Here is a 23,920-nt window from a genome sequence, read left to right as displayed (position 1 = left end):
CAGCGCAACAATAATTTCCATGTGATGTCATAATGGTTCCCATTCCAACAGGCGAATGAAATTCTCTGACTTTTCCAGGTGTGATTCAAGAAAATTCCATGCTATTCGAAAAGTGCATTTTGGCTTTGCTGAGGATAAATTAATTATGGTACTACTCGAAAACACAAAAATTTGCCAATTATATACCAATACATAATATGTATATTCCCCAAAGCATTACTTTTATAACTATAATAGAAGTTGTTTTCTCCACTGTGGATTGAGATTAGAATCTGCCTAATCTGCATTTTAAAATGTCTTTTTCTACAGACATTTTGAAGCTAAAGAAAGAACTCTATTTAATGATGTTTTAAAGTAAATTCAAGTATTTTTTATTTATTTAGCAGCATACTTAAGTAAAAAATATGTGCACTACATTTCGTGATGATATGTCATATTACTGCTATAATTAATTTCACAAGTATGGCAGAGAAAATTGCCTGAAATTCGAAAGTATTATTAACTAATAATAAATAAATTTAGAAGAAAGAAGACACATTAAATGATACAAACATAATTAAAATTAAGTTAATTACCTAAGGATTAAAAAGTGACTTACAAAAAATCGATGATATTTTGGCGAATATAGATACATTAAATGGTTAGCCTAGATGAATGATAATTTTTTTTTTATTTTATTGCAAAATGAAAAATAAGGCATTTAAGGAATAGTTTAAAAGATTTTGTTTTGATACAAGAATTGGGGGGCATTTACTTTTGTTTAAAAGCACTGCACATGTGCATCTCTGAATTTTCGAGGTTACTGGAAACCAAAGATGATGGAAACTTGCTTTTTGATTGGTGCTACGAAAATTTGCTCAATGCCAGCTTTCCTAATGACGTTCATGAGATACATGATTTCCCAAGAGAGTTCTCTCTTCTGAAGTTCGCAGAAAAATTGCTTTTTTGAGGGATCTCAGTATGAAATTCCCTAACTTTTCCAGATTTTGACTAAAATATTTAAATTGACTGACGTTTCCCGGTTTTACAGGTAGGATGGCAACCCTGCATTCAACCTTGCTGACTTTACAAACCTAATGCTTCTCAGGGTTGATATCTATTAAACAATTTATCAAAGTCACCACAATTAATGCCAAGCATCTGCCAAAAACAAATTTCAACTAACTTCCCTTCTGGTTTCTTAAACTAATTGGCATTTATGGAAGAAATGCATCTATGTATCTTTATTGCAATGAATTTCTACTAAATATGTAACAGTATAATGTTTTCAAAGGAGTACTCTTATCAATCAGCAGAATGTAGTTTGAGTAACAATGTTTCATGACCTAATGAAAGGCAACACATTTTAAATTTTACCACAAATCAGCCATGGATGATACAGCCCCAATCAATCAATATCGGATTTCAGTTTTATTACTGATGTTGAAATTATCTAGCAATTATATTCTCTCCAGTCAGTGATATAAAGACCGAGCTGTTTTCTTTAATGTCACGCATTAGAAATTCGATAGTCGCAACAAATGGATTATATATGTTTAAATAATTATGTGAGTTAGGCAGTTCAGTGGAACTTTAAACTACACACAGCTCCTTTAGTTACATAGGTTTAAAATATATTTAAAAAGTGTCCATCATTCAGAATTACCATAATTAGAAAGTAAAGCAGCCTCAGAGAAAAGTAAGACTGGAGGTAAATTTGAACAGGTATGATGGCTTCAAATGCTTTTGCCTGCATTCTTAAAGGTAGCACAAAAAACGGAATCATACATTAAGCTAATCACTTTTCACAAGTTCAGAAAACATATCTGACACATCAGTTCTACATCTATTCCATATATAAATATATAATATATATATATATATCCAGCCATTTGATTACAAAATTATCATATTCACAATTAGGACATCATGAATTGCAGTGACTTATGAAAGTAAGAAAAAGGAAATCAGTTTCTGAACAGCTTATAAAAGGTCTTGCATTAACTCCATTTTTACAAAAGCTTATCGAAAGAATGCCTTGTATAAACAGGTCCATTGTGGTTGGTAGTTGGCAAAAATGCACAATTGCAATTTAACCTCAGTTTTAAAACTTATAAAAGGTTATTGAAAGTTTTACTCAATATTCAAATTATTTAAAAAGTCAAACTAACACTCAGATTCTTTCAAACAATGGCTAAGGTTTTATTGGCTCCCGACTCCATATTAATGTTTATAATTAGAACTATGTTTCCTCAAATAACTTTAATCCACATTTTTGAATTAAAAATAATCTTTATTAAAGCTCTTAGCAACCATAAACACCCATTAACCTAAGCATTTTTTTTAGAATTATAAAACTCAATAATCTTTTCGTTGCCATTCCAAAAACAACACAAAACAATATTAACCATTATTTGAATTTCTGTTTCTGCATAAGCTCAAGCCACAGCAGTACTCCCTTCCCAGTAACTATGTTATGGTAGAGCCCATTATTACCTTATTACTTAACCTTTATTAATTTTGGCCACTATAAATGAAAACTGGAATTCATGCCTAACAGTTTTATACCATACATTTCAATTTTGGTACCACTCACTGCATACACCTTGAAATCCACACATTGTTTGTCTCGAGTACATGCAGGTAAAATGCTAATGTCTGCCCCACTATCCACTAAGGAATGCACTTTTCGATTTTTTTATCCATTATAAATAGGCAAAATTCGTGACACTCTAGAACATTATCGACAGTAGAGCTTGCCGCCTCTTCTGCTGCATACTGTCGTTTCCTTGACTGGATGACCTACCAGTTGGCCAACTGCACAGCTGAGTACATTTATCCTGATGATATTTGTTACCAAAATGGAAATGATAAAAACAGTGTTTTCCTTTAGGAATAAATCTTTGTGAGATTGTCTGCCGGACTGTGAGTTGTTCCTAAATCATGGTCTCTATATATGATGAACAGTCATTTGGGCAATTTGCTGATCAAGAGATTGAATTTTCATTAACAGTTCTGTATTTGGGCAATTACCAGCTGTTGATACACCACAAGTCTCATTATAGAATGTGTAATATATGAAATTTTATCAGCCATAATCGTCAAATTGGGTAAATCTTCGTCACTAACAAGTATTATATTAAGCATAGAATCTGGCAATTTCTCCAACCATAACATTTTGATTACATTTTTTAAAACATCCAATGTTACAAAAGATTTTAATTTTTGCAATAACTGAGCTTCAAGTTGCCGAAATCAATTCCTGTAATAAGTTTTTTAATTCGAGTACTTTCACTTTCCTTAAATAAATCCAGAAGCCTTGCTTTGGATTTTGAATATCTCGTAGCGAAAGTATTTGTTACGATATCCTAGATGTTCCCAACATATTTGAGTTCTAACTGTGATACTAAGTAGTTAAATTTGGTTTCCTCCGAAGCAATTCCACATATCTTAAACTACACCTCAACTTGAAAAAAACCAGATTTCTGGGCAATCCATCCAAAATGGAGGAATTTTAACACTTTGCGTGTAATATCTTCAATAGTTTTGTCTTCAGCCTATTCACTTTAAAATAAAAATTTTGAGTCATCAATTATTAGCTCCTGACTCCAAGTTAATCATTATAATTAGAACTCCATTTCTTTAAATAACTTTAATTCACATTTTTAATTCAAAAATGATCTTTTTAATAGATTCTTCTTTTGCTCAAACACAATTTTATTTAAATAATGTATAATACATTCATTTTCTCTGATACAAAAGTCATCTACTGTTTTTAATACAGCTAAAATGCAAAATAATAAAATCAAAATTTACTGGGACAGAAATAAACAAACAAAAAGTATGCTAAAAAATTCTACAAAAGATACCAAACTTACAAGCATTCATTAGTGAAAGGACATGTGAATAAATATTATGTATAATTAATACAATCAGTATAAAATGACAATATAAAAGGCACTATCAGCTGAAACTAGTAACATACCTATTAAACCCCCAGGGACTGCATACATTAAATCATTTTGTTCAGCAAAAAGGGATACAATTCTTGAATGAATGGGTTTACACATTAATTTTCCTTCATCATCTTTGGTGACAATGCCAGGTCGAACTTCTATTTCTTGACCAACCTAATAATTGAAGAAAATATTTATGTGCATATATGTACAAATGAATACATATAAACAAATAAAAACTGAAATCGAGACAAAGATATATTTTAAAGGGCTAGAAAGAAAATTTGTGTTAATTAAAAGCAATAAAAATAGTTACTTGCCTTATATGTGAGCACAAATCAATCTAAAATGCACTATCAGCAGCCAAAACCTTTTTCCATCATTTGAATAGCTACTGGATGCCATCTTTGTACAAATGTGGATATTTAGATGCAAAACAGGGAGTAAACGTTTTCAATATTAACAATTACTTTATAACTGACCAACTAAAAAATGCTCTACTGACCAGAAACAATGATAGTTACTAATGCCAAAGCCTACAGATTAAGCCACACATATAGCAGCAATTCGCAGAAGCCTTGCTTTGACACTAAATGATGCTTTTTTTAAGAAATGCTCTTGCATAATCAGTCTGAAAAATTAACCCCAATGCATAACATTCTACTCTGAGATCTAAATACTCTTGCAGTTATCACATACTGCTGCAGATAATTTAGCCTATCAGCAGCAAGGCAAAAAATGCCCCAAAATTCCCTTCAACTAATGCAAACATGAAAGGACTTAAAACTTGGCAATCAACTCAAGCTAAGACTTTAAAGTAGTAATCATAATCTAATAATGCAAACAAAATTCCTGCAAATTTTCTGTTTTATGGGATATTAAAATATTTGATTTTTGAGTCTGATATAGGCTCTGCAGGTAAGTCTACATATAAATGGCCAAACTTTACCCTGCTGTTAAGAAAACTTCCTGGTGATTGAGCAGTGTTAGCTGCTTTGACATTAAAGTTGCATGCATAAAAATGCCAGCAGTTCAAAATGACAGTGATATTAATATTGTTTCAGAGAACTCAGTAACATCCTGCATATACCACCAACCAACAGGAAAACTTCATAGAGATTTTGACTTTGTTTTAAGGTTGGTAATGAGTCTGTGTTCCCAACCCATCATTTCCAGGGCCTAGCAATGTTATATAGGCCTTTTCATCATATATCCTAATGCACTTAAAGTATGGTCCAAATTCTTTGCATAAAAACTCAGAAATGCATACAATCACACAGCACCTTTTCTGCTAAGTCTGAGCTCACATGGTCTCATAACTCCTCTTTCCCTAATCTTACCTAATTGTGATGATCTTTACCTAATTGTGAAAACATGTAATGGTGCTCATATGGACAATTCAGAACTTTTCAGTTAATTTTTCTATTACCTGAAGACTGGTTTCCACTAACATCTCTGGCAAGTTCATATCCACTGCTGTAGATCTCCTACATTTAGGATGGTATAAAAAATTAAAGCTTCTTTTCCAGAATCATTCAACTGAATGGCAGCACTGATGATAGGTTGTGGCATTAACCGTAAAGACCATTGAGGCTTTCTGCAACATTTACGGAGGTGCTATCTTGATGAAATTTAAACAGCATGCAAAGGCAGAGTACCCCACATTCATTTCTCTGTTTGCTAGAGATTCTTCATTAATCCACAGATCAACTGTTTTTGTTAAGGTATGTTATTCAAATTTTCCATGCATCTTCAATGCTAACCTGTGCAATGCATGGGGCTTTCATTTGAGCCACCTTATCAGGGTATAATTTCTTTCCAACCCATTATACTGATATAGCTAATTTTGTAGAAGATTAATATAAAAACTATGAAAAACATTAATTCTTTTTGTGTAATATACATAAGCACCTGACTAAAGCCAATCATATAATGAAGATAATTTTTTAATCACCTTTAGTACACCTCTTAAAATACTTCCACCTGCAACTCCTCCTTTTAAATCTTCAACTTCACAACCAGGTTTGTTTACATCAAATGAACGAATTACTGTAATTAAATATTTTAGGCTCAAATTAATTTCAAATGCAACATTAAATAAATAAATAAATAAATTGGTAATTACGTATTAGTCCAACCACCTTTACATAGTTTGGTGATTTTTTACCCCCAAAAGAATACTGATTTTATTTACATACACATATTATTTTATGCATATTTTGCATTCTAATTACGTTTTTATCTGAAAATAAATAAAAAACTCATAAAAACATTCTTATTTATTTTGTCCTGATGGATAGTTCATGGATGACTTTAAAAACAGATTCAAAGCAATTGTGCTCTTTAGTAAATTTGCAACACAACTCTGTACTCCAGTAGATATATTACTTCCATTGCAAGCAAATACGTTCCACAAGTGCATAATTTAAAAACTGACAGAAAAAATATCAAGATTTATCTGTAAAACCTTTTGGAACTTGGAGTACAGCAAAAAGAACACCCATGAAAACTCTGATGTTGCTTTTTAACCCCTTCGCGCCGACTGTCACGTCTACGTGCCAGCAATGAACACACTCACTTCCCGGCCAACACGCAGGTGTGCCAGAGCGTTTTCCCGTTCAGCCCCGACTGTCACGTATTTGTGCCAGTGTCCTGGAACGTTTTAAAAACTATAATTTCTGCCACAAGATGGCACTGTATGTCCATATGGTTTCAGATACATGTACATTAGAGCTGAATCACATACACGTGTTTTTGATTATATAAACAAAAGGGGAAATAAATGTTTTCGAATGGCATGCTTTATGACGTCTCTTTAAATTCGTACGTGGTAGTTGTTTATTGTAAGTAGAGAAGTTTTATTTTCGCTAAAGCGTTGGGTATTTTTGTTTGCAGTTCAGTTTTTAGAAAATAATTAGATCTTGTTAGACATGAATTCTTTCTGTTTTTATCGTTGCAATGTTGAAGCGTCGAAAATGTTTAACAGAGCATGAAATAGCAGAAATGATGCAAAATATTTCAGATATTGATTCTGAAACAGATTCTGATAGTAGTGATAGTGATACTATGATATATTCTGATCATAAAGAATCTGGCGAATCTAATGATGATGAGGACATTTCGGACATCTGTATGCCGAGTACGTCGAAAGCAAGTACTTCTCCATGGTCATCCACAATAGAAAATTTATCGGAATTACCATTTAAAGCTGTTCTTGGAATTAAAGTGGATAATTCGGTTGAAGAAGAAGTTGATTTCTTTAGGTATTATTTTGATGATACAATAATGAACTTAATTACTGAAGAGACTAATCTGTATCAGAGGAGTAAATATCCTGAGGATGAATCTGGAGCAACTTCTTCGAAGTATTTACCTGTTACAGTGGAAGAAATGTTTTTTTTCTTTGCTCTAACAATTTTGATGAGAATTATAAAGAAACCCACAATCAAAATGCACTTTTCAATGAATCCCATGCCTGCAACGCCATTTTTTAATAGCGTAATGAGTCGTGATCGATACGTTGTAATTCTTAGATGTTTACATTTTACTAGCAGCAATGCCTAAAAAATCGGAAAGCTTCAACCAGTTTTAAATAAAATAATTTTCAATTATTTTATTTAAAAATGTAACATAGGACTGTGTGTAGATCCCTGTTTTCAAATTTTTCATACAAAAAGAGAATTTTAAGTAATATATTTAGTTTTCAGCTGCATAATGTTAAAAGTCATAAAATGGTGAGTAATGAAAATAAAATGTGTAAAATATGCATTTAAACAAGAAATAAGGTAATTAAAGTATATATAAAAATATCTATAAAGCATATGCCATTTAAACACTCTATAGAGCATTATTAGACAATGCATTGATACTTCGTAAATTTCATGGATTTAGGCTTAATAGCAAAAAGCCCCCGGCCCTGGACAGACGCTCGCGTAAGACACTGCCGGCCTCTGCGATAAGAGAGCGTTTGCGCTACCTGGCGCGAAGGGGTTAAAGCTGAAGAATCATTACACACATAGCTGCCAGATTCTGACACATTCTCAATATTTGGAAACTTCCATTAAGGTGGTTGTACTGATACGTATGTACCAGAAAAATCAAATCACAATATTCTTAATATTACAGAAAATTTAATGTCATACAAAAAGGAAAACACTATACTTTCCTTGCCAAGTATAAAACAAATATTTAAGTAAAAATTGTAAACAAGTTTCAATGCCTGTGCAGAATATCACAAAACATTTCACACACTTGATATGCGAACATGCGTATATCATAGATTGCTAGAGAACATATTACATAAGGACAATATTGCATTGCATGAACTTGATTACTAACAACAAAATAACTTTTTAAATTGATAAAATTGCAATTTGTAACTATTGCAATATTTTCCACCATTTTTTGGTAAATAACCCTACTCACTCTCTTTTTTTGGAAATAGCAGATTTAGTACAGTTTTAAAAAATAAAATAAATTGTTTGTAATTAAGAAAATGCAGCCTGGAAAGAGCAGGCTAAAAACATTATAATAAAATCATCTAAATGTACACTACTCTATTTTCATAATAATCCTATAAATGTAAGCATGCATTACTGCAGCCAATAATTAGTTGCTTAGGACTTCTTATGAAATTAACAGTTATTTATAAATATAACTAAATTACTCTTCTTGCACTACTGTACTCAAAAGAATATGCTCCTGTGTTACACACATTTAAGCTCTCATATGAATACTATAAACTAAAAAATATCTGGTTTCTTAGTCCATCCTTCCTAATATCAACTTTTAACTATTTTAATAGGAATTAACTGGAAATTAAGGAAGATAAAGTGGGCTATAGAAAGCTTTGAAAGAATGAAATAATAATTTGAAAAACAGAACTGGAATAACTCAATTGTGTGAAAAGATCAAAAGCAGCAACTAGAAAACATGCACTTTGGATAAAACCAATTCAAGGTAAAAAATATTCATTTAAAAAGCTGTCAAATTACCAGGCATTTGCATAAAAAACACCCATTTTTTGTCTCCCTACACACACAATTAATACCAGGAATAATAGAAGGACATCAAACCTCCTTAATTTAATTCATATATTAGATACTCAGTTGATCATCAGACACATTTAGGCAGAGGTTTCAGACACTCCATTGCATTTAGTGACCTAGTCCGACACTATAATAAGCAAAACGTGTCAGATGTTATATATCACAGGGAAAGTGTCTTAGCATAATAAATGAGTTGGGTGAAAAAATGAAGAACTTCTAAATTAAGAAAATGACAATTTTGAAAAAAAAAAACTATTACCATCCAACTAGTTCCAGAAAGTAACTACAATAAAGCCCATCATAACATCGATATCTTTCCGAATATCCTTATTCTTCACTTGAAATTCTTATCTTTGCTGTTCTACATATTTGGCTCCAAACTGTGAAAGAAAATGTGTTTTGTGCACGTGCAGTAAAAAATTACTTTTTTTAAATGCTCATGTACAACTGAAAATTCAGTGTTTTCATTTCAAATTTCAGCTTGATGCTTCTCTTGAAGATAAGTCACATCTTTTGCAAGTTTTGTCAAATTTGGTTGAAAACTTAAAAAGCAAAAACGTGGAAAAAAAATTACAATTTTTTAAAGAAACACACATTTTTCAAAAATGCATACAAACATGTATTTGCAACTAAATTTTTAATAAAAAGTGCGAGTTCAAGTATGTTATTTACATGGCGACATTTACAGAAATAATTCTTCAAGCACTTTTGTAGAAATTCAAATAGGTATGTCAACAGAAAAAAAGGAGGATTTAAAGACAAGCAGGGCATGATTTGATAACTTTAAGAAGAAAAATGGCATCCATAATGTTATGAAGCACAGAGAAGCTGCAAATTCAGATGCTAAGGCAACTGAGGTGTTGATTGCCCAGTTGCAGAAGATCAAGATTTTGAAATGTTTCCTCTCACGGAAAGTTAACTGCAAATGAGAGAAGGCTTTTTTGGAAAAAAAGTACCACAAAGAAATTATATTGCATATATATACAAATTAGTGCAAACCAGGATTTCCAAGCAAAGCCCGTACTCACGTATCATTCGAAAAATACACCACCCTTTACAAAATGATAGTGTGAGTTTAATGTTACTTTAAGGTCAATAGAAATGCTTGGACTGTTTCTAAGCTGAGTGTATCAATTTTAAGTCTTCAGTCTTTCAATGAAGAAATAACTTCTACAAAGGAATATAATATTGAAAACCTTGAGGATTATGAACTCTCCTCTTGGGCTTAAAAAAAAAAAAAAAAAAAAAAAAAAAAAAAAAAAAAAAAAAAAAAAAAAGACTTACTGGAGGAATCTCGTTTATTAAAATCTCGTTTCTTCCTCCTAACACTACATTGCATGGATAAGCAGGTGTTTCAAACATGAAAAGCTTCACCAATGCACTATTTCAGTGATGATTCAAGACAATCAAAAGAACCCTTAATTCTGCTTGAAGAAAACGGCACGTATTCTTGGAATTTTAAAGGGATTTGCTCATGAATAGGACTTCCAATTGTTGACGGAATTGCGTCCATGGGGAAGACTACAGGAGTGAAGAGGAATGAGGATAACATCAAAGAGCAGGTGGAGAAACATTGCTAGGAGTTCACAACCACTGAAATGATAGATCTGCACCAGTAAGAAACTCTAGAGGAGAGAAAGAAGAAATTTATTTATCCAAATGACATTAAATATACCTAAGAGTGGTTAAAACCAATGAATATTGGTATTTTGACCCCAGTTCAAACCCAGGAAAATGGGCTGGCTTCATGGTCACTTTCAAAGTCCTCTAAAACGGCACCCTTGCCCTAAGGCAAACAGCCCTCATGAGCTTTGCCATGCACAAGTAACCTCAAAGACACATAAAATGTAGAAAGAAATGGAAAATTTTGTAGATAAATGCCATTTAAATAAGGCTGTAGAAATACAAGCAATGAATCCATTTAATGACAATGTAATATCACTTTCAGAGAAATTCTCAATGAAAGGTAAATGCATTAATCACTGAATAGATTGTTAAACTGGCTAGAAAGAAAGATTCAACACAGCCAACAGACAGCAGTGATTACATAACTTGCATAAGTTATCCGAGGAGGAGGAGCAAAAGATAGAAACAGATAGAGGCACAAAAAGACTACACAAATAAGGCTGTAGCAGTGCAAGTGATGAATTTCTTAACGAGAGTAAAAAGTGCAGAATAAATTTCTCTATTTTATATATATTTAGACTTTATATTTTAATTAATCATTTTTATATGACTATTTTAATTTTGCAGAACAAGTGATCCAACTGCTTTGGATTACATGCATATTTCTGGAATTCATCATGCTTACAAACACTATACAAACGAGACTATTTTGTAACAAGCTATAAATTAAAAAAAAAAAAAAAAAAAACACCGCTGTTTTTTTTTTTTTTTTTTTTCTCCCAATTGTAAAAACTGAACATAACAGAGGAGTTTCCAAATACTTGGATTAATTTTTCCGGGGAAGGGGGAAGAATGTTAAGAAAGCATTTGATTTAGCCTTTCCCACCTAAGTCACACAATGTTGAAATTTGGGCAGCTGATATGAAGTTAAGAAGTGATTCTTCTATCAGTTCTAAATATACTACAATATAATTTTAAAAAGGGGATAAATTACATCAAATATTAATATACTAAATTAAACTATTACTACTGGACAAAATCAAGTACGACCGACATTACATGAAATATTACTGAATTCAAATTAACCATTAAAAGGGGGGGTGAAGAACAGAAACGAGGTTTTGCATAATGTCTTCAGGAATGAAAAAATAATGAGTTGAAGACACTAAAAAATTATAATTAAATGTTTTAAACTGTAGAGCTTGAGAAAATCTTAGTACATCCCACCAATTTTACCAAAAAAAAAATACAACAAATATGGTTTTTAGAAGTGCATTTAGATAGAGATAAAAAAAAACTGCTCTCCATTCAAACGTTTACAGATTTTAGTAATTAGTAAAATATACCTATCAGTCTTGGTTCTGAAGTGAAATCCCTCAGAGGAACTGGTATTTTTTTCACAATATATTCACATATAACTTCAATATTATACTTTAATTGTGCTGAAATTGGTACTACAGGTGCTCCTTCAGCCACAGTTCCTAATAAATAAAAGTAAAATAAAAAATTGGAAAGTTAATGAACTCTTATTCTACTAAATTACTTTCTACAAGAGACACATATGATTCAGCCATACTCTAATGCTTTACAGAAAGAATCTCTCTAAAGAATTTTAAGTTGAATTTAAATGTATTTCATATATAAAATTTTATTTATCATTCAGTTTGCACACTAAGGTTAAGTGATTTGCTTCATTAGGAGAGCTGTTGAGGAAAGAAAGGGTCATTCAAAAGTTCTGGAGTTTTTTTTTTTTTTTTTTTTTTTATGATAAATACAAATTAAGCAGTATAAAAACATAAGAAACTTTCATTGAATATCATAAGCCCAATTTTATTCTATGATATTTTAACCTTTATAAGGCAGCTGGAAAATTTCTCGTGTACAACTCATTAAGTTTATTCATAAAAAAGTTACCAGTGTGCTGTTTGACAGTCTCTACAGGAGTGAGCTCCAACCATTCAGAGACTTTTAAAGTTAACTAAACAGATTGAAAATTCGAGAGAGCAAGGTTTAGTGAATATAGAAGAGCTGATACAAAATATCTCAATTAACCCCAATAAGTTTTTGTCTAGCATTCATTGAAATGTGGGGCCAAGGGCTGTCATGATAAAGGACAACACCTTGAAGATTGCTCAGTTATAGGCACTTAGCTATAGCAAAAAGAAGTTTTGGTCTACTTTATTCTAAAAACAGTTTAGCTTCCATAGCGGAAATTATGGATTATTGAAAATGATGCAGGTTTTGATAGAAATCAAAAGCAAGACAGAGCGCTATGGATGCCTTGTCCCATTATCGACAACTTCTTACGGAGCACAAAAGAATATGCAAATGACATTAGATACCTTCTTTATTAAAGAAAAACAAACAAGTAATTTGGAAATGCAGAAAAGTATGAAAGATCTAAAACATAAAAGGTGATTTAAAATTTTATTTATTTCTATATATTCATTTGTTATATTGCAATATTTGTATGAAATAAGTTTTCATTTTGTACTGTCATAAAAACATATTTAATGAACTTAAATAACAAAACACTTGAACAATACTTTAATTTTATACCCGTTTTTCTCTAACCCCATTATTTAAATGATGAGATGACCTCAGTTAATGTTATTTCGTATAATGCTTTATTGTAATGGTACATAAAACAGCAAACAAAATGGAAATGGTCATATACAATAGGATACAATATATCCGGTTTGAAGGATAGTTTCCTACTACTGCAAATATCCAGACAGTTCGCATTCGCATGCTCAATCATATTTTGTGAAATGATTTTTGGCATTTGAAAGAAAGACACTTGCTTTAGAACAGTATGTTGTGATATTTGCAAAATATACTGTTATCATTAAGCACAAGGTGTCTGAAATGGAACTATCATGCTACCAGATTAGAACCATCATTTACTTCCAGTTCTGTTGCAAAACGTGGTGTGTACATGAGTACAGCTTTAGGCACTAATGCTTTATCATATGACACAGTGAAGGTTTAGCACTGGCAGTTCAAATACAAGAACTGTAACATTCAAGAAGCCAAGCACACTGGCCAGCCTACTGATGTTGACGAGGCCTGCCTGTGAGAACTCATGGAAAAGATCAGTATGCAACCACTCGAGAGCTTGCTAAGGAGTTAGACATTAGTGCTACATCCACTAGTTGCACTATGCATCACATAAACTTGACATACAAGCTCAATTGCTGGGTGCAGCATGAGCAGATAAGGACAGACGTACTCGTTCGTGCACTAACCTACTCAAATATCAACGCAAGGACAAAATTCCAGACTGGATTGTCACTTCTGATGAAACAGGGGTCGAAAACGGGGTTAGTCTGCACCCGGTGAGGTCCTCGGCAGCATCGGAAAGTGCTAACAAAAAGATTATGATCTAGTGGACTGCTGTGATATTATCCACAAAGAGTAATCTGGAAAAAGGTAAAACCCTCGATAGTAAGGACTACAGCAAAATACTACTCCCTGCTGACATTGCTATCAGGGAGAAACATCAAACTGAGTTCCGGCACAAAATGGTAATATTCCATCAAGATAATGCAAGGCCACATGTGTCTGTATTCACCAACTGGACACTATATGGAATCGAATGGGATCTTTTGCCACAATTGCACCATATAGCTTCGATGACACTCCTTTCTACTTTTTTTAACACCTGCAGCTACAGCTTGCTGGTGTTATCTTCCATTCTGCACAGGATGTCCGAAATGAGGTTCATCTGTTTTTGGACTTGTTGCGGCCAAATTTCTGGGCCGAAGGCTTTAAAAAACTACCAAAACGTTGGCAGAAAATCATAGATTTGGGTAATGATTACTACAGGCACTAAAGGTACTGCTTTCATGGTTTTTTTTTTTTTTTCTAACTATATTAAGAATGTTTTTTGGTGGAAAACTTTTCTTACAACCAGATTATTTTGCATTACCTTATTATTCTTAGATATGTAGCACTGATGTATAATAATTAAATTTACTTCGTACCCTTAATATTTAAGAAATTTTCTTATTTCAGCAATAACACCATTCAAATAATGAATTTTTTAAAAGTAACTGATTTTTGTCGAGAGACTTTAGCACCAGAAGCAATTGATTCTGATCAAAAGAGAGAACACCCTTTTTTTTCCCTGCATCATTAAGAATAATAAAAATTACAAATTTATACAGACAATGTAACTCATCAGGCAGAATGTTTTGTGTTTAGCACATAACGAAATAAAAATGAATGGCAAAGCAATACATATTATTTGTTCCTATGAAGTAACTGGCTGGCAATCATTGTGACCACATTTCAAAATTCCGACAAAATTTCAAATAATATCAGCAACAAAGCAAAATGTATATTACTTTTAATTTATGTTTCATTACAGTCTTTGACAAAGTTACCTACTTTTTACATTTCTCAACATTCAAGCAAATAATAGCTAAATTTGGCTTGCTTTTTGGGTGGAGATTAACTTCTAGGACTTTGTGCACTTGGATTTTCCATTCGTGAAATTTTGAGTGAAAGTTGAGGACGATAAGCAAGACATTTTGATGTAGATAATGACATATCATTAAACCCTTCAGGAATTATATTAGAATCTGAAAGATGCATACCAACAGCTGTTGCAGATAAGGCAATGTAAATAATTTTGGTAAACTATCCAACAAATTATCCCTAAAATACCTACCAGAGTTCTGAGAGAGAACTTCGACTCAAAAAATTTCATATGTAATTTTGTTTCATGAGAATAAATATTTCACACTCTTTGCAGCACCTATGTTATCAATGTTCAAGGATCTTCAATATCTTGCCATCAAATCAACCACCCATATAATTAACCCCTTAACTGCCGTGGGCGTATATATGCCTTGCTCAGCCGATGCGTTAACTGCCATATGCCCTTCCAAAATACTATCATTTGCTTTGCGCTGCTACCCGTGAAATTATTCACAAAGCTTTGGAATGCAACACCACAATGACTTTGACAAAGTATGCGAAGGAGGATACTATTTCAAAGAGGGGGGAATTGGAGAGGGGGGTGTTTGCTGTGAATGTAATGACTGCGCGGTATTGGCTGGTGGTGTTTGAGTAAAACGCAATTTTTCTTTTTTTTTTTTTTTAAATTCTGTTGTCCTCCGTTTTCGCTTACTTTTTGTAGTAGGTTCCAGAAATAAAGAGAGATATAACGGATATTTCAAACCCATTTATCTTCGAATTATTTTTTGATGGGCTCATACTGCTCAGGTTTCATACTGTGACTGAAGCTAACTGTTTTGTAGATGAGTATATGAACCAACACCTTGCAAACGAAAAATCAAGAACAAAATCGTGGCATTCAACCAGTTCAGAAGAAATATGTGTTTTTTTAGGCTTACTGATTTCACAAGGTATAACACTGAAACCTGATATTACACTTTACTGATCTAAAAATGATTCGATCGAAACTTCATTTTAGGGATCTTTTGTATTATAAAAACACCATTTTTATTATACTTACATCTTTTTAATTATACTTTTACTCAAAACATTACGTTTTGTGCATTCATTTTTTTCTTTTATTCTTTATTTTGAGAAAGTAAACAGTTTTTAGAAAGTAAAACCTGCACTTATTTTTCCCCTAATACATCGCATAATTACGCACGCCTGTGTGAAAAACCGTTGCACTGGGAGATGAATCTTGTACGTTTTCTGCAGCAGTTAAGGGGTTACAATGCATTTTCAACAGTGGACCTACAATAGAAGCAAATCGAATTCCATCAAGACCAATCCATGGAAGCAAGCAGCTAAAACATATTTAATCAGTTCTGTGAATACCAGAAACCTTTTCTTTTACCTTTAGACTGAATACTTAGGTCCATGAGCCTGAGGATTAAGTAGTCACTCAAGACGGGTAGTACGACATGGTATCAAATACCAGCAAAGCTGCATGGTTGGTTTATCTCATGTGTAGCCAGAGTACGAGCCAGTTCCCCTTAAAAAGTCATTCATGAAAACATCTTTCCCTACAGGCAGATAGCCCTCAAGTTGCTTTTCCTTAATTAATTAACCTAACCTGAACACTTGGCCCATTTTCAATATCACTTTTTGCTGTTTCTGTATAAGATTAGTGACTGATAGTTTCTGACCTTTTTTGTCTCAGAAATATTTTATCTTCTGAAATGACATTTAGCAAATTATCCGCTATTTTCATCAAAGTAGTAAAAATAGTTTTAACATGCAGAACAGGACTCATGCCATTATATTTGAAAAAAAAAAAAAAAAAAAAAAAAAGTTCCTTATAGGTAGCATTTTGGGGGATAAAAATACATTTAATTGCTTTTGCTCATAGACTAACTAACTTTTCCTGAATTCCTCTAATTTTTGCAACCTTAGGACCAGGATAAATTAAGCAAGGATAAAAATTTGGAAGATTTAATGTTCACAGTTAGTTTATATTAATATGCGTTCATATGTGAAGATTATGTGTTCATAAGATGACACAAGTAATTTAGAATTCTGGCTACATCTGGACCACATTACAATAACCACATTACGTTAAATTTGTACTTTCAACTTGAGAAATTCATCCAAGTTCTAAAACTGGTAGTTCAGTTTAATAACTTTTGACAAGTAAATTTTGAGGGGGGGGGAAACTCACAGGTATGAAGCCCCCTTTGCCACCAACAACAAAGATTTAACTCAATAACTAATATACAGAAATGAGTAAGATTGGGGGGGAAGACACATTAATACACAACTATATATAACATTAAATGTTTTTTTAAATTCACAACTTTAAAAACATACCTTGAACAAATTTCAAAATTTGTGAATACTGTTCTTTAGCTTGCGATTCCTTAACAAGGTCTATTTTATTCTGAAGTATAAGTATATGTTTAAGCTTCATTATTTCTATAGCAGCTAAGTGTTCTGACGTTTGAGGCTGTGGACAAGACTCATTTCCAGCTGGAGGGAGTGGAAAAAAGCTTCATTAATAAAGCATGTAAAGAATACTTCAAAAATTAACATTTTCAGAGCCAGTACTCACTTGAACAGATGTTCAAATTTTTATTATTTATATTTATACAAAAACAATAAAAACTTCATTTACTTTTGCATCAATATCAACCTACATACAGGTGTTTAAATCCACATTTAAACGCCTGTTAAATTTTACCTAAATGGCAGTAAAATCATTACAAAAGAGCAAGTTAATTTTTTTTTTTTTTTTTTTTTTTTTTTTTTTTGTAATACCAAGAAAACTGAATAATAAATCTGAAATTTTGTAAATGTTTATGATTACAATCTATGATTAAATACCTATTTCTTAACCCCTTCAGGATGGGTGTGCCATATATGTATCAGCAATTAATCCTCTTACGAGGCAGCATATTGCTTAGCGCAACTCACATTGGAGACTGCGAATTGTTACACTAGTACCGTCTTGTAAAATGACATATTTCGCGTTGCTAAGCCTAACTTTAAAAAAAACTTAATTAAAAATATTTTTCTATCAATTTATTTTTTTGATTTTTTCTATAATGGTACCTAACACTAATATAAATACAGAATATCAAGAGATTCTGAAAAAAATTTTAATCAAAATCTAAACGTACAATAAAATACTCCACTCATCTTAATGAAATATTGTAAAAAACTGACTTAAATCTCTATCTAAACATATGTAAAAAATCATAAAATATATGAGCAAATACTATAGCATAAATGATTCAGAAAGTGTATGACGACAGTGAATGATAATCTAACTGCTATCATTTTGTTAGTTATGAAACACATTTTCATGTCAAAGTTTTTAATTATTACATCTCAGCAGAATAATTAATCCTAGGAATCCCCTCATTTTAAGTGCATTTAGGGTAGTATGTTGATTTTGGATGAAGATTGATTTTTACTCGTCTTATGTTCATAGACATTATTAGTTTCTTCAACCATTATGTTCATTAAAATATCCAAAAAATTTTGAGAAAAATAAATTTTCATAACTTTGAATTAAATTTACTTCCACAACTCCTGTAAATTTATAAGGCTACAATTAAGACACAATAACACGCCGAATAAATACTAATTCAGAAGTCAAACAACAAAAATCAGCGTTAATTTACAAAATTTTCACAGGACTAGTTTCGATGGTTTTACCGAACCATCATCTTCAGCTGCAAAACCGCAAATGAACAAGATAGGAAATAATGTTTAGATAAGATTCTTGTCCAGGCTTTCTTATCTTATCTAAACATTATTTCCTATCTTGTTCATTTGTGGTTTTGCAGCTGAAGATGATGGTTCGGTAAAACCATCGAAACTAGTCCTGTGAAAATTTTGTAAATTAATGCTGATTTTTGTTGTTTGACTTCTGAATTAGTAAGGCTACAATTACTCAGCAGATACAGTTCATGATGGAGTAGCCACTGTTCTGCTGGATTGTGAGGTGAAAGCAAAACAAACTTCCCAAATTCAGTCTCTGAGAAAAATTTCTGACCTATTTTTAACAATGGAAGCAATAAGTACATCTCCATTTACTTAAGGTATTTTATAACTTAAGTAAAAGACTGTTTACTTAAGTAACTTAATTAAACAAAGCCTTTTATCTTAACTCTAGAAGCAATTATTTCTTCTTTAAAAAATGTAAGAAGTGGTTGATGATTCTAGCTAAACATTTAATAATTAGTTATGCTATTATTCAAGCCTGTGTTCTCTTTTAAAGTGGGGACAGAAAGTAAACTGCACTCGATTTCTGAAGACTCTTGGATTAAAAAAAAGAAACAAAATTGGATACAGTTTTGCATCCGTATAATTGCTTCCATCCGTAGAGAGGCAAAACGGAACTGCTTTAACATAATCAATAACTGAAGATTTATTTTTCATACCAATTTCTTGAACCCATTTCTACAATTGCAGGCATTTTCGTTCTTGCACTTGAATGTTTCTTAGCGATTTTACTGCAGGGAAACATTTTCCTACAAAAGCTGTCGCATGATCTGATGTATTCAGTGATAGGCTGTGCACCAGTAAAAAGACAGAGAACAGGCATTCTGCATTAATAACTTTTTGGTCCTTTGTTTCACAGAAATATTTTTTCCCCAGTTCAACTCACATTGTCCTTGCATATGCACATGTTTAAGAAATCAGCCCTTCTACCATGAGAAATTGTAAAATTGAAATGACAAATGATGCACATTGCAATATTACATTTCCTTGATGCAATAATAGCAGGAAAGTTATATGTGACAATTTTTGAAAAGTACACAAGTATTCTACATATTTCATAGACAAAAGATTGCATTTTCTTAAGCTGTTTCAAGGAAGTATATGAAACTTCCATTGCTCACCAATGAGACGTACGAAATAAACAGCCTCAATCTTACTTTGTGTTCATTGGTTAATATATACCATATGACCTGCAGGAGCACTTCATTCTCATTGAAGAACTGGAACACGATGTTTCGGACTCTCATATACGAAGTAGAAAAGTGCCATCTCAATGATGAAAAGATTTTTTTTTTAATATTCATCCAGAGAAAAACAAACGCTTCCAAAAATCACTTTTTGGGGTAAAGCCAAGCTACAGAAAAATCAAGAGACATTTTAAGAATAAGAGAAAGAAAGTCAGGAGAAATATGTTAGAAATCAGGTTGGTGGGAGAATGGTCAGACATTGGGAGAGTTGGCAATTCTGCTAGCATATTCAAGTATCTTCAGGGTTTTATGATATAGGAGCTTACTGAATGAATAACTGCAGTCTAGTTCTTGATAATGCTTCCACTTTAGTTTTTTATGTTTCATTACTATTTTCTAACAGATTTCCACTTCATTTATTTTTGCTTAAATACTTAAGTTGCTTTTTTACTCAAATGTTCATTTTCAATGAGCTTTGAGTAAATTATGACAGACTATGAGACATGGATATTATAATTAGCAATAGTTATGCAGCTGATATATTAGGGAATTAACATTGTGGTTTATTTAGATTTAGTACGTGTATTTTATATAGTATGATAATTACTCATTCCTTTCATTCTGCAATTTCATTTACCAAAATACCCATTTTTAAGAGCCTACTAAATTTAAAAATGAAAATATAGCAAAAAATGGGGGAATCTTATTTTTGAGTAAATACGCCACATTATTTCACAAGTAAACAAAAGCATTTTGTTAAATTTCATGATGAAACAAACTGGCGATGAATTTTGCAAATTAAATATTAAACAAATCAGAGGAAATTGATAATTCAATACTTCTTTCATTCCTTAACTGAACTAATTTCTTCTATATAATAATTAAAAACATATAATGGAAACAGCAATAGCTAAAATACATATAAGACTCAGCAATAACAGATTGCTAGTAACATTGTCCATTACAATGAACATTAACATAAAATCTAAATTTTTTTTCCATTGAGCTAAATAAATTTTAAGCAAGAATTTCTGCTCACATTATTATTAGAAATTAATTCAGCTTCGAAAGATTGAGTAACATAAATAGGTAAATTTCATGCTAGTGCAAAACTGCATCACATGCAAACACTGAAATTATGAAAAACAGGAAATCCTTACACAATTGCATGAGCCTCGCAACTGCTATTATTACTAGCATGCAAAGTCAAAACGTTATTACAAATATTCCTGAAGTTATATTATAGATGGAAAATATCTGGACAAAAATGTACAGAATTTTATGAACTTTTTTCCCTTTCTACACACAAATAAGTTATAGCATATGAATAAAAAATAATAAGTGCAGAAAATATGGTCAAAGAAATTTAACATTTTCTTTCCTAAATTAACGTGTACTCAGAATATTTTTTAAGTACATAAAAAGCTGAAAAGGAACTTAATACAAAGCACACTGGTTAATAAATTTAGTCAATATATATATAATATATATATTACAAAAAACACAGTAACAAAGAATTATACAATTATCATCATAAACCATAAATATTAACATCAACAAAATGAAATAACTTAAAAGTTCTCTTTAGAATTATTCTTTATAAGTAAACATTAAAACTATACAGTTAACAAATTATATTTGGTATGCATTTCTTAATCCTATTCAGATTTTTAATTGCATGGTTTTGCTTTAGATTTTGTTCCAGATTTATACACATACTAGAAATGTTCAGAGATTAACTACAAAATTAAAAAAAAAAAAAGTAACAGCAAATGATGCAGAATGCTAACATTAGAAAGGCTTGTCATAAAAAAATAACATATATCAGATATCACTTCATTTTATCATTTATTACCATAAAATAAACACAAATCTGTTATGAAATGTCAAAAATCTATCAGCACATTAACACATGAACGACACTATGGGTTGTGAATGAAATGTAAATGAATGTAAAAGCAAACCAGTCTATATTACACAACTGAAATAACACAACTGAAATAGTATTACAGTAACATAAGAAAATAAGACCATACTGCCAAACTGGCATAACCAGCAACATAAACTGACTAAACCAAAATATGACTGGTAATAAAACTATAATGGACAGCTCATCCTCCAAGAAGATGTACTGGCTTCCCCAACTGAGACATCTCAACCTTTAATCAAAACAATAAACACAAACAATAAGAAAATAGTATTAAGGTACACTTAAGTGTTTTATGTATCTTATAAAAGCACTCCATCAGAGCGAGACTGGGTGAATGTTTATGAAAAAGACACACATTTGTATGACAAATTACATAAACAGGCTCTTATTTTAGGAAAAGATTCCAGTCACAAAATTATAAAGTTTTGGTGTTTTAAACTTTAATCAAAACTTTTTAATGGAATTGTATAACATCCAGAATTTGACTTGCCACTTGCTCCATTAGAATTTTGAATTCAATATAAAACTCTATTTCAGAATATTTACTATTTTGAAGTACCACTCATTACCACCAACATAAAAATCCAATAAGTTGGTAACTCAAATCATCTATTGATCTCTATACTGAATTACACAATATGATAAATTAAGATATATACAAATGTATATGAATTCTGCAAGCTTTAATACTTAATACTTAATGTTTCATTCTACATAAAATAGCAAAAGTAACCTCAAAGGAGGAATTACATTTTCCTGGCAATATAAACATATTAACGTTGATTAGCAATCTGAAGAATAGCACAATATTATAAAATACCAACCAATTAATAGAAGTGCAGCATCCATAACTGCCGCTCCATTTAGCATAGTAGCCATAAGGATATCATGGCCAGGACAATCAACAAAAGACACATGCCTAGAAAGAAATATAGCAAAGTTCAATAACAGAAATAAGAACTGAAGTAATTAAAATACCAGCAGCTGGGACACTGGGAAGTTTAAATGCACAATATAAATTTGCACTCAAGTATAGATAAAAATTTCCTGTAACCTTACAGTCAAGTATAGATAAAAGTTTGCAACCTTCATTAAATATTGCACAAAAATAATATCTAAGGACAGTTAGAAAATAAAACTGAAAAAAGTGCATTAATAAATAACTTTAAATATTATATATATATTAAATATTAATGTAGATTTAAGTAATTAATAATACAGTCAAAAGTTGTTAATTCGGACACCCATAATTCGGAATGATCTATAATCCGGACCTCAAAGCTAAAAACTTTCTGCGCATGCGCCGCGCTGACACATGCGCATAGGCGTTTTGATGCTAAAGCAAAGTTTAAAGTTTAAAGAAATTAAACATTTAGCAGTAGTAGCAATAAAAGCTCCCTGAGATATGTTGTGCAGACATTGAAGACAATAAAAGATTTTGAACTTAACCAATTTATAAACAATATAATAAAGAATAAAAACACACAAAATAAATTTCAACAATATCAGAGTCTTAGGAAAAATATAATATAACCATCATTCATCAAATAATATTTTTACCTGGTCTCCAAAACACTGGCATTCTATACAAACAAAATGTCCTAAACAGTAATTATGCGGCCTAAAAATGAAGCTGGCTACACATTCAATAAGTCCATAATCAATGGCCGAGAAAAACACCTGAAATTTAAATCAAGTTCTTGAAAACACTTAAAACCGGCCTAACTCCGTTTGCACGAGGAATCGCCGCTCACGTGATTTAATTGCCGCCTTCATTGAAGAACATGGATGCCGCCCACAGCAGTCACTCATATGGTAGCCTCTAGAACCAAGGAACTTTATTCTGGAACAATCATCTTATGGATATGAACCAAGGAACTTTTTCCAGGAACAGCCATCTCGCAAACCGGAACCAAGGCACTTTAATCACCGGAATACATGCATCCTTCTGAAGGGGCTGGAAACCACTCACTCAAGTGCAGGGAAAGCAGGAACTAGAAG

The 23,920-nt window shown here is 31.8% G+C and overlaps 1 protein-coding gene across 2 annotated transcripts in view; it reads right to left on the bottom strand.

The window, feature by feature from the left end:
* The window catches only part of LOC118201354 (eukaryotic translation initiation factor 2 subunit gamma), an 83,244-nt gene that overhangs the window by 9,108 nt on the left and 50,216 nt on the right, over positions 1-23,920 (bottom strand). For both annotated transcript variants that reach the window (XM_085808516.1, XM_085808515.1), the window contains 5 exons: positions 22,744-22,838; positions 17,384-17,542; positions 11,956-12,090; positions 5,890-5,984; positions 3,965-4,109 (listed from right to left, as the gene is read on the bottom strand). In XM_085808516.1, the coding sequence (XP_085664642.1) occupies positions 3,965-4,109; positions 5,890-5,984; positions 11,956-12,090; positions 17,384-17,542; positions 22,744-22,838 (629 nt within the window). The remainder of the gene's footprint in view (positions 1-3,964; positions 4,110-5,889; positions 5,985-11,955; positions 12,091-17,383; positions 17,543-22,743; positions 22,839-23,920) is intronic.

Source organism: Stegodyphus dumicola, chromosome X1 (assembly GCF_044657685.1).
Source record: "Stegodyphus dumicola isolate Sdum_Otavi_A_Nest chromosome X1, ASM4465768v1".
In the NCBI taxonomy this organism is placed as follows: domain Eukaryota; kingdom Metazoa; phylum Arthropoda; class Arachnida; order Araneae; family Eresidae; genus Stegodyphus; species Stegodyphus dumicola.
The sequence above is the reverse complement of the archived record's forward strand: the minus strand, read 5'-3'. Positions and strand labels throughout refer to the sequence as shown.